Here is an 11,850-nt window from a genome sequence, read left to right as displayed (position 1 = left end):
GTGGTTTAATCACATTGGTCGTTCAGCTTTGAAATAATCGCACCTGAAAGAGCGCTGATAAATTATAAATTTATTAGCTATATACAATTAGAATGTTTTATATTATACTTGGCGAAAACTATTCAACAGGTCACTATTCTACAGGTTTCGTCGACTCGGTCGCTTCCCCTTGACTCGCATCGTTGGACATTTTTTGGGCAATGCTAGTTAATTTTTCCAGTTTTGCCTGCTTCTTAGCCTCCTTCTTCTTCTTCTTTGCCTCCTTCTCTTTTTGCGCCAGCATCGTCTTGAATCTCTCATCGTGGGGCGAGATCTTGAAGCCAAAGTGCTTCCTGACCTCCTCCACCAGGCGTTCCTTGCGCAATCTAGCAGCCTCCAGCTCGGCTTCCTTCTTAGCGATCTTCGCATTCAATTCGGCTGTCCATTTATCCATCTTCGCCAGCTTCTCAGCTATTTCGGCCTCCCTGCAAGTGCATCGTACATTAATATATTGCTCTAAAATTTTAAACTTACGTCCAATACTGATATACTGATAATATCCATTTTTACTAATATAGATTAATTTTAATCTCAGATTAGTTGATTTTTCGTCTTTTTTTAGTTTTAAGAATTAGAAGAGGATAACAACAAGTAAGTTAAACAGAGATTAAAGTTAATCTACATTGGTAGAAATGTACATAAGTGATACAATCGATAAAAGACATGCCTCGCTTGAACCTCCTCAGCCTTTATCCGTTTTGCCTCCTCCAGTTTCTTCCATCTCTCTTGAATGGACAACGGAAAGGCGACTCTCTCGTACTCCTGAGCATCCTTGACCTCTTCGGGCGTGGGCCACGCGAACCCGGCTGGCACGTCGATGCTTTTCAATCCGTACCTGCCCAGCATACGCTTCTTGTATCTCACCGTATCGTGATACCACTCCAGAGACTGTTCGTAAGGACGCACGCCCATGAGCACGTTCCTATCCGACGGATTCAGCCGGGACTTGTTTCGCTTCTTGGCGAGCTCCTCCTGAGACCGGGGATCGTCCGGGTATACCGGCTTCTCGTCGGCGGCGGTTATGTCGACGATCTCGTCCTTCGGTTCCGTCGACTCCGTGGCGAGGAAACGCCCGGCGACGGCGCCTTGGAGACGCACGTTTCGCCGAATAATGACATCGCTGATCCGTCTCAGGCTCATCGGGGACGTCAAGTCGACGAAACCGACGAAACGTTCGCGTAATCGCTGCAAAAATTTAGGTTAGGTTAAAAGTTTAGATAGTCATAGACTATAGATGTACAATTGTATATAGTTTCTGTTCTGTATTATGGCCCTCTCACGCTGGACGCGATTAGACGCGATGAGCGACATCCAATGAGAGCCTTGGTTTTCCAGTGAAAAAATCCGGAAAAAGCAAAGCTCTCATTGGCTGGACAAGGTTAGGTTAAGTAAGGTTGGAGTTGGAGGGGCCCCGCCGACCACGTGGGCCGTGTGGGCTGGTGGGGCACACGCACACAAGAGAAAGCACGTACCTGAATGCACAGGCACAGGTACACAATTTGAAATCCAGCTCCCAAGTTATACGATGGAAATTACTTTCGAGAATTAAATGACTGATTTTTGAAGACAAAGTCGATTCGTAATTGATCTGAGAACGTGTAGATATAATGGCTCGATAAATAAAAATCGTCTATGAAAGACTCTGCACCAATCATAAACTATGATAATAAAAGCGTATTAATTTTGCAGAATTCAAATTTCACAATTTATATCAATAGCTTGTAAGATCCGGTATAAGGTTCATAAATAAAAATATTGGAACGCTATTTGACTTATAAACGTACACGATGTAATTAGGTAAATATAAAATGTCATTTATTAAAATAGACTGTATATATATATATATATGTATAGATATATATATATATATATGATCAGATCTTTATACATTTACAATACATGTTATTATAATCGAGTCTCCAGTGCAACCTACGCATAATATTGCTTAATATCGTAAATTACTTATTGCATAATATTCCCGTTTGCACTATTGTATGTAGGACTATTTGTACTATTTGCACTATATCGTTTGTACTATTGTTTGTACCATTGCACTACATATTGTCGAGACATGTCAAGATATTTTCGTATACAAATTCAAGAAATAATTTTAACCCTTCGCAGAACGCACGTAATTCTGATACTTTCGTCATACACCTGGGGGTCTTTTATGCCCAGATAAGATTTTCAAGCTGTAATGGTGCCATAAAAAAGCTGAAAAAATTCAAGTATACTTTCAAAGGCTTTAATAATCTATTTATACCGTTATGTATGCTTGATTCTTGTTTGCGTTTTCTTTATGAATCCGTAAAATCTGCGTAAAATTCGAAATTGAAATATCGATTGGGTCTTGAAAGCCTCACGTGTTCTGCGAAGGGTTAACTCATATTTTTACTCAGGTCCCGTATTTTTAATTACACCTAACGAAGATGGCAGCTGCGTCAACTTGTCGAGTATCCCGGGTGTGACGAGACAAGTCCTATTACGTACTGCCCAAAATCGCGTTTACATTGACGATATATTTTCCGCAATCTGTTGGTCGGTTTGTCGGTTAATATGTGACTTCGTAACCAGTATTTATCTAGGTAATTTGAAAGACCGGGTACGAGTTCCTCGGGATCTAGCTCTTCTTTAAAACGAGATTCTGAAACTAATACATACATTGTTAGGAAAAAAAGACTATCTATGTGTCTACTATTCGCAACCAAAACAAAAAAATTGTGTTACTTACCCATTCTAAGGGAGAAAGTTATAGTCGCTAGAATGTCATTTATTTCTCCCACATTCACATTATAATTTATGATACTTGACAGTATACACGTAGCATTGTAAATCAGGAAGGCACTTGCTTCCCGAATTGGATATAAATTATGTAACTTATTGCATGGTTCTAATATTCTATATATAATCTCCAAAAGTTTCAAAAGCATCTCTCCATTATCACAGATTTCGCCTTCAACCACGTGGTTGGGGTCTATTATAATGAGATTTAAGCATCCAAGCCAGTTATAGGCAAACTTCCATTCAAAGCGACTCGTCTCTCTCATTATTCTTGTTTCTCTCGCCATTATCCCCGTAAACGATTCTAACATCGCAACAATGAATTGGTCAATTTTAAACAGTTTCTCCCACAATTTGTTTTTCTTCGCCAAACGTGCACCAATAAATATAGATGCAACCAAATCCATTGTACCAGTTAGTAATTCATCTGCGACAAAGATTTCAGGATTATATATTAATTATGCAAAAGATTTCTCTTGTGTAATTACAGTGCTTACCATTAGTCGAAGTCATTAATATAGAGATTATACAATCTCCGAAAAATGCACATTTCGTAAAATAAGCTACCCAAACTGATCGAGCTTTTTTTACGATTTGATCCGACATTTCCTTCAAGATCTTGACAAGTTGAATCAATATTAACGAGTTGTCGGATTTTAAATAGCTCAGGATTTGTGTGACTAGCTCTCGATCGCGGCCTATTGTATCGATGGCCGCTTTATCACTGCTGCATACATTGCCAATGATACCCAAGATTATTTCCTACGAATATATCTGTAGTTATTAACCAGCCAAAATTAGTTGTTAAAATAATTTCTGTAGAACTCATGACAGATAAGTCGTACAATCAATCGTGGTTCGGTTGAAATCACCAGTACTCTCTTCGCTATCTTGGGGAAATCGTACAACATAAGGTGCGATATCACATCTCCTTTCAAGTTTGTCAGATACCACAGAGCACAAAACTGATCTTCTAGCTCTTTCGTCCAGCTATTCTTGCCAATCTGAAATAAATTACAATCAAACACTTTATCTTACCGCACTTTTAACAAGAATTGCAAACATATTAAACTTAATTTAAAAAATTAAGAAGAAAGACTGCAATAAAAAGATTATATCGGATAAACCAAAATTTTAAAGAACATTCTGCATAATGTTGCTATTCAATTGAGGTATAAAAACGATTTTTTAGAAACATTATAATTTAACAGTTTATATATAAATTTTATTGTGTAATTTATTTGTTCCACTAAAAAAACTTGAGTTTATTATTAAATAAAGCTTTTTAAAAACTAAAAATTAAACTTATATTGCTGTCAGAATCCTTTATTTGACTTTAACGTGTCGCTTTTCGCGTCGCAGCTCACCGCGTGGCAAGCGTTTCCGCGTCCCGTATGCAGGAGCCATTTATTTATTAAAATTTGAACAAATAAAAATATATTTACAGTCATTTTATATTTACATTATATATGATGTATATATAATTTTCCAAAGCATTTTAATTCTTGTTTTGTACCCCCAATTCTGACTCGCAAAATTTTTACGCTCGCCACGTGGTATGCAGCGCATAGCAATACCGCGTGGCGTACGGCAAGCAGCTTCGACGGCCATCTTAATAAGAAAAAAAAGAAGACCACGTGGCGGCACATGGCAAGCGTTTCCGCATCTCGTATGCAGGGGGGAGCCATTTATTTATAAACATTTATTTATAGTCGTTTTATTATTATTTACATTATATGTGATGTATATATAATTTTCCAAAGCATTTTAATTTTTTTGTACCCTCAATTCTAACTCGTAAAATATTACATAAAGTAGTTAATACGTAAAGAATAATTTTTATAAAAAAAAATTACCTCGTCTAGAGACTTTAGAGTGTTTTTTACCCATTTGCTACTGTGGAGATCATTATCATTACCCACGGCATCGCCTCTGAAAACTTCTAATTCCCGTTTACTGACGCCCTGCGAGTCCATCGTGTTGGAAATTCAGCCGAATACCTTCAACATTTTCAACATAACCTTATTATTGAAAGCTAATAAATAATTTAGAGAGCGTGAAACGTAAAAAGCGTAAAATTTAACAATTTGTAAGTTATAAATACCAATTAATCTGATATTAGGACGAGTATATATTTTACGAGCCAAAATAACCTTGTCCCGATCCCAACCTCACGAACAGAAGCTTGAGAATGCTGGAAAAGGTATTCCAGGACCCAGGACACGTGAGACGTAGAAAGCGCGTACCTTCCCATTGTGTCCTCGAGAAAGATCGATGATTCCGCATATGGTCCCATGTCCCATACTTATACCTGAATATCCTACGCAGAGCTGCATGGGTTTAAACTCGCGAGCAGTGTATTGAATACACCCAATGACCGTCCGAACCCGAGCCCGAGAAAGCGGGCGGTCATTGGTGTATTTAATACACTGCTCGCGAGTTTAAACTCATGCAGCTCTGCGTGGGATATTCAGGTATATGGGTCCATATGGGACGTGTCCAAAGTAGTAGTCCAGAAAAGAAGTTCGGGATGGAACAGGATCTATCTATATTCTCGAGGACACAATGGGAAGGTACGCGCTTTCTACGTCTCACGTGTCCTGGGTCCTGGAATACCTTTTCCAGCATTCTCAAGCTTCTGTTCGTGAGGTTGGGATCGGGACAAGGTTATTTTGGCTCGTAAAATATATACTCGTCCTAATATCAGATTAATTGGTATTTATAACTTACAAATTGTTAAATTTTACGCTTTTTACGTTTCACGCTCTCTAAATTATTTATTAGCTTTCAATAATAAGGTTATGTTGAAAATGTTGAAGGTATTCGGCTGAATTTCCAACACGATGGACTCGCAGGGCGTCAGTAAACGGGAATTAGAAGTTTTCAGAGGCGATGCCGTGGGTAATGATAATGATCTCCACAGTAGCAAATGGGTAAAAAACACTCTAAAGTCTCTAGACGAGGTAATTTTTTTTTATAAAAATTATTCTTTACGTATTAACTACTTTATGTAATATTTTACGAGTTAGAATTGAGGGTACAAAAAAATTAAAATGCTTTGGAAAATTATATATACATCACATATAATGTAAATAATAATAAAACGACTATAAATAAATTTTTATAAATAAATGGCTCCCCCCTGCATACGAGATGCGGAAACGCTTGCCATGTGCCGCCACGTGGTCTTCTTTTTTTTCTTATTAAGATGGCCGTCGAAGCTGCTTGCCGTACGCCACGCGGTATTGCTATGCGCTGCATACCACGTGGCGAGCGTAAAAATTTTGCGAGTCAGAATTGGGGGTACAAAACAAGAATTAAAATGCTTTGGAAAATTATATATACATCATATATAATGTAAATATAAAATGACTATAAATATATTTTTATTTGTTCAAATTTTAATAAATAAATGGCTCCTGCATACGGGACGCGGAAACGCTTGCCACGCGGTGAGCTGCGACGCGAAAAGCGACACGTTAAAGTCAAATAAAGGATTCTGACAGCAATATAAGTTTAATTTTTAGTTTTTAAAAAGCTTTATTTAATAATAAACTCAAGTTTTTTTAGTGGAACAAATAAATTACACAATAAAATTTATATATAAACTGTTAAATTATAATGTTTCTAAAAAATCGTTTTTATACCTCAATTGAATAGCAACATTATGCAGAATGTTCTTTAAAATTTTGGTTTATCCGATATAATCTTTTTATTGCAGTCTTTCTTCTTAATTTTTTAAATTAAGTTTAATATGTTTGCAATTCTTGTTAAAAGTGCGGTAAGATAAAGTGTTTGATTGTAATTTATTTCAGATTGGCAAGAATAGCTGGACGAAAGAGCTAGAAGATCAGTTTTGTGCTCTGTGGTATCTGACAAACTTGAAAGGAGATGTGATATCGCACCTTATGTTGTACGATTTCCCCAAGATAGCGAAGAGAGTACTGGTGATTTCAACCGAACCACGATTGATTGTACGACTTATCTATTATGAGTTCTACAGAAATTATTTTAACAACTAATTTTGGCTGGTTAATAACTACAGATATATTCGTAGGAAATAATCTTGGGTATCATTGGCAATGTATGCAGCAGTGATAAAGCGGCCATCGATACAATAGGCCGCGATCGAGAGCTAGTCACACAAATCCTGAGCTATTTAAAATCCGACAACTCGTTAATATTGATTCAACTTGTCAAGATCTTGAAGGAAATGTCGGATCAAATCGTAAAAAAAGCTCGATCAGTTTGGGTAGCTTATTTTACGAAATGTGCATTTTTCGGAGATTGTATAATCTCTATATTAATGACTTCGACTAATGGTAAGCACTGTAATTACACAAGAGAAATCTTTTGCATAATTAATATATAATCCTGAAATCTTTGTCGCAGATGAATTACTAACTGGTACAATGGATTTGGTTGCATCTATATTTATTGGTGCACGTTTGGCGAAGAAAAACAAATTGTGGGAGAAACTGTTTAAAATTGACCAATTCATTGTTGCGATGTTAGAATCGTTTACGGGGATAATGGCGAGAGAAACAAGAATAATGAGAGAGACGAGTCGCTTTGAATGGAAGTTTGCCTATAACTGGCTTGGATGCTTAAATCTCATTATAATAGACCCCAACCACGTGGTTGAAGGCGAAATCTGTGATAATGGAGAGATGCTTTTGAAACTTTTGGAGATTATATATAGAATATTAGAACCATGCAATAAGTTACATAATTTATATCCAATTCGGGAAGCAAGTGCCTTCCTGATTTACAATGCTACGTGTATACTGTCAAGTATCATAAATTATAATGTGAATGTGGGAGAAATAAATGACATTCTAGCGACTATAACTTTCTCCCTTAGAATGGGTAAGTAACACAATTTTTTTGTTTTGGTTGCGAATAGTAGACACATAGATAGTCTTTTTTTTCCTAACAATGTATGTATTAGTTTCAGAATCTCGTTTTAAAGAAGAGCTAGATCCCGAGGAACTCGTACCCGGTCTTTCAAATTACCTAGATAAATACTGGTTACGAAAGTCACATATTAACCGACAAACCGACCAACAGATTGCGGAAATATATCGTCAATGTAAACGCGATTTTGAGCAGTACGTAATAGGACTTGTCTCGTCACACCCGGGATACTCGACAAGTTGACACAGCTGCCATCTTCGTTAGGTGTAATTAAAAATACGGGACCTGAGTAAAAATATGAGTTAACCCTTCGCAGAACACGTGAGGCTTTCAAGACCCAATCGATATTTCAATTTCGAATTTTACGCAGATTTTACGGATTCATAAAGAAAACGCGAACAAGAATCAAGCATACATAACGGTATAAATAGTTTATTAAAGCCTTTGAAAGTATACTTGAATTTTTTCAGCTTTTTTATGGCACCATTACAGCTTGAAAATCTTATCTGGGCATAAAAGACCCCCAGGTGTACGACGAAAGTATCAGAATTACGTGCGTTCTGCGAAGGGTTAAAATTATTTCTTGAATTTGTATACGAAAATATCTTGACATGTCTCGACAATATGTAGTGCAATGGTACAAACAATAGTACAAACGATAGTGCAAATAGTACAAATAGTCCTACATACAATAGTACAAACGGGAATAGTATATGCAATAAGTAATTTACGATATTAAGCAATATTATGCGTAGGTTGCACTGGAGACTCGATTATAATAACATGTATTGTAAATGTATAAAGATCTGATTATATATATATATATATCTATACATATATGTATATATACAGTCTATTTTAATAAATGACATTTTATATTTACCTAATTACATCGTGTACGTTTATAAGTCAAATAGCGTTCCCATATTTTTATTTATGAACCTTATACCGGATCTTACAAGCTATTGATATAAATTGTGAAATTTGAATTCTGCAAAATTAATACGCTTTTATAATCATAGTTTATGATTGGTGCAGAGTTTTTCATAGACGATTTTTATTTATCGAGCCATTATATCTACACGTTCTCAGATCAATTATGAATCGATTTTATCTTCAAAAAATCAGTCATTTAATTCTCGAAAGTAATTTCCATCGTATAACTTGAGAGCTGGATTTCAAAATTTTGTTTCCTTGTCCACGATCAATGGATCTTTGACTTTAGCTACGTTCCATTTAGCGCTCGCAACACTTTTAGGCCGATATTAGTAGTAGGATCTTATATATAAGATCTGACTGAATATTCTTGTCACGGACCTTGACTAATGCTACATTTGAATGTGGCGCGATCTTCACGTTCCACACCAAAATTTGATTGGCTGTCGTATTCTTCGGCCGCCATTGTGCGCAATGAAAACACCTGACACCTGTCTTCTTACATCAGTACGATTTGGTACGATTCAAAGCACACGTGAGTGTGGAACAACATCAGCGTCATCAACACGGAGCACGGATCGCGATGGAGAGACGTCTCTCAAAGGTAATACGATAACTAATAACGATAGTTAACGTGATAAAAGAGCTAAACGCGGAATTGTTACATTGTTGACTGTGAACGCAGCTGCCGGGGAATGACGCGGATAATAAATATGGAACTTTTGTCTTCGCCGACGAGGGACATACCTTGGGAAACGCGCTCGCTTCCGTGATAAGCGAATAGTACGTATCGTTTGAAATTCGCGAATGTCAGTTGATCGTGGAATACCTTTTTCTAAAACACCTCTTCCAATCTCTCCCTGCAGCCCGAACGTGAAGATATGCGGCCACACCGTGCCACATCCGGCGGAGAAGAGGGTGCACCTCAACATCCAAACGACCGGTGAGAACGTGATCGAGGTGTTGAAACGAGGTCTCCACGATCTTGAGAAAATGTGCGACCACACGCTCAAGACGTTTGACAAATCCTACGAGAAGTATAAATCTTCGCAAGACGTCTCCGACGCTACGTAACGCCGTGTTGTTCTCTTAGAATATTTCTAATATATTGCAAATACGTTTTTAAGTTGGTTAAGTATCAAAATTGCGTATATTAAAGGCGTAGTCAGTTTCTTAATAAAACAAATTAAAAAAACAGTGCGGTCTTGATTAAATTCATATATAAAAGTAATGTACTGTGAACAGACAGACCTATCCAGGGTTTTTTAAATCCCCATTCATAACCAACGGTGCTGCTAGACTATCGTACATTCATCGACAAATCCTATGTGGTGATGTGTGCATGACGAAGGTTCAGTCTATTCTTTATTGATCCATTCTTTTCTATCCATTGATCATGATAAAACGGTGGAGAACAGGAAGCATTAAGTCAGGGGATTGAGGGAGAAAAATAAGATTTGTTTTACAATTTCTTTTTTTTTAAAGCGCTCCCAAGAGGCCTGGATGTTTATTTAGACAACTTCGGCCGCTCTCGCGCCGCCTTTGTGAGTCTTGGACAGATAGTCGGCGAATTCTTGGTACGGTGCTTTAGCCAGTGCCTGTTCCTTCCACAGGTCGGGCGTCAGATACGCGTAAGTTTTGGCGATCGCGGCGTAAGTGGCCTTGGCAAAGTTGCCGAGGGTGCAGGTCGATCCTCTGGCCGAGGTGTAGCAGTCCTCGATGCCGGCCATCTGAAGTAGCTTCTTGGGAACTGGGGCGGATACGATGCCGGTACCTCTGGGCGCGGGTATCAGACGCACCTGGACGGAACCGCACTTGCCCGTCACCTTGCACGGCACCGTGTGCGGCTTGCCGATCTTGTTGCCCCAGTAACCGCGCCGTACCGGCACGACGGAGAGCTTGGCCAGAATGATAGCGCCGCGAATCGCAGTGGCCACCTCCTTGGAGCATTTCACTCCCAATCCGATGTGTCCATTGCTGTCTCCAATGGCAACGAAAGCCTGTAAAATATTCCGATTTAGATTCTTGTCTCTCGACATTTTTATGTTTTGTTCCTTCTTAGTTGTTAAAAGTTTACCTTGAAACGCGTGCGTTGACCAGCTCGCGTCTGCTTCTGTACCGGCATAATTTTTAGAACCTCGTCTTTCAGATCCGGCCCGAGAAACTTGTCAATGATCTCGTATTCCTTGATGGGCAAAGAGAACAGGTAGATGTGCTCGAGAGACTGAATCTTGCCGTCTCGGACCAGACGGCCCAGCTTGGTGACCGGGACCCATTCCTTGCTGTCTTCCTTGCCGCGTCCACGGCCGCGTCCTCTGCCTCTGCCTCTACCTCCACGACCCCTCAGACCCCCGCGATCGCCGCCGCGAGAGCCGAAACCTCCACGAAAACCACCGCGTGCGGCTGGAGCTGCGTCCGCCATTCTACAGTTAAAACAAAACTTGTGATAAACTTAATGCCCGTTCTAGACTGGAGTATGATTCTACTCTCGGCTCATCCGAGTGAATGGTGTAGACGGGTAAAAATCTATAAGTTTGTGTATAGTTTATGTCATGTACACTATAGAAAGGAGGATGAGCCGAGAGTAGGATCATCCTCCAGTCTAGAACGGGCATAACCGTCCCGAAAGTACTTCGTATTTTCTATGAAATTTCAATTTTGCTGAAAGCTGATAATTAGTATGCATGTTTTAGTAATCTTTGATACTGAAACTTGCGACGGTAATAACCTAAATGTGCGACGCCGACATGCGGCATTTGATAAAATATCAGGAAATACGATTGTTTATGCGTAATTGTTCATACAAGAATATTCATCTTTGTAATCGTCTCGCACAGATGAGCGAGAAATATGCAAAAGTTATCGTAACTGGAAAATTTCTAAAATGTACACTCACGTCACTTCTTTCCCTTTCCTCAGAGGATCAGAGAATAACCGGAAACATGAGGTGGAGACGGGAAATTAATATCCCTTCGAGATGGCGCGTTGTATGACATAATGTCCGACGTTTTGAAAAATAGCGCGTTTCTATTCAACAATGCGTCGACTCACAATTTACAGTCAGATTTAAGTATTCGAGATATAAATTTGGTATATTATACTTTTAATTAAAATAATCATAAAACAGTATTTAATAAAAGGGACAAAATAAATAAAATATTTTGCGTTAGAAATGAT

The 11,850-nt window shown here is 38.4% G+C and overlaps 5 protein-coding genes across 5 annotated transcripts; 2 read left to right on the top strand and 3 right to left on the bottom strand.

Annotated features, from left to right (window-relative positions):
* Window positions 1–49: 49 nt before the first annotated feature.
* Window positions 50–1,290, bottom strand: Crif (growth arrest and DNA damage-inducible proteins-interacting protein CRIF). The gene is made up of 2 exons (XM_071785852.1): window positions 703–1,290; window positions 50–460 (listed from the first exon to the last, which is right to left on the bottom strand). Exons 1-2 carry the CDS (start codon window positions 1,177–1,179, stop codon window positions 134–136), a joined length of 804 nt encoding a protein of 267 aa, XP_071641953.1. The 5' UTR covers window positions 1,180–1,290; the 3' UTR covers window positions 50–133.
* Window positions 1,291–2,480: 1,190 nt separating this feature from the next.
* LOC139818346 (uncharacterized) lies at window positions 2,481–4,816 on the bottom strand. The gene is made up of 5 exons (XM_071786957.1): window positions 4,677–4,816; window positions 3,666–3,824; window positions 3,318–3,582; window positions 2,771–3,247; window positions 2,481–2,689 (listed from the first exon to the last, which is right to left on the bottom strand). The coding sequence occupies exons 1-5, from the start codon at window positions 4,794–4,796 to the stop codon at window positions 2,481–2,483; spliced, it is 1,230 nt and encodes a 409-aa protein (XP_071643058.1). The 5' UTR covers window positions 4,797–4,816.
* A 229-nt stretch (window positions 4,817–5,045) lies between these two features.
* On the top strand, window positions 5,046–8,498 carry LOC139817900 (uncharacterized). The gene is made up of 6 exons (XM_071786180.1): window positions 5,046–5,535; window positions 5,640–5,783; window positions 6,636–6,794; window positions 6,878–7,142; window positions 7,213–7,689; window positions 7,772–8,498. The coding sequence occupies exons 2-6, from the start codon at window positions 5,664–5,666 to the stop codon at window positions 7,978–7,980; spliced, it is 1,230 nt and encodes a 409-aa protein (XP_071642281.1). The 5' UTR covers window positions 5,046–5,535; window positions 5,640–5,663; the 3' UTR covers window positions 7,981–8,498.
* A 631-nt stretch (window positions 8,499–9,129) lies between these two features.
* Window positions 9,130–9,870, top strand: L(2)37cg (RNA polymerases I and III subunit AC2 l(2)37Cg). The gene is made up of 3 exons (XM_071787123.1): window positions 9,130–9,277; window positions 9,359–9,456; window positions 9,540–9,870. The coding sequence occupies exons 1-3, from the start codon at window positions 9,257–9,259 to the stop codon at window positions 9,745–9,747; spliced, it is 327 nt and encodes a 108-aa protein (XP_071643224.1). The 5' UTR covers window positions 9,130–9,256; the 3' UTR covers window positions 9,748–9,870.
* Window positions 9,871–10,141: 271 nt separating this feature from the next.
* On the bottom strand, window positions 10,142–11,681 carry Rps2 (ribosomal protein S2). The gene is made up of 3 exons (XM_071787122.1): window positions 11,570–11,681; window positions 10,751–11,096; window positions 10,142–10,673 (listed from the first exon to the last, which is right to left on the bottom strand). The coding sequence occupies exons 2-3, from the start codon at window positions 11,093–11,095 to the stop codon at window positions 10,185–10,187; spliced, it is 834 nt and encodes a 277-aa protein (XP_071643223.1). The 5' UTR covers window position 11,096; window positions 11,570–11,681; the 3' UTR covers window positions 10,142–10,184.
* Between the last annotated feature and the right edge of the window lie 169 nt (window positions 11,682–11,850).

Source organism: Temnothorax longispinosus, chromosome 8, assembly GCF_030848805.1.
Source record: "Temnothorax longispinosus isolate EJ_2023e chromosome 8, Tlon_JGU_v1, whole genome shotgun sequence".
Classification (NCBI taxonomy): domain Eukaryota; kingdom Metazoa; phylum Arthropoda; class Insecta; order Hymenoptera; family Formicidae; genus Temnothorax; species Temnothorax longispinosus.
The sequence above is the reverse complement of the archived record's forward strand: the minus strand, read 5'-3'. Positions and strand labels throughout refer to the sequence as shown.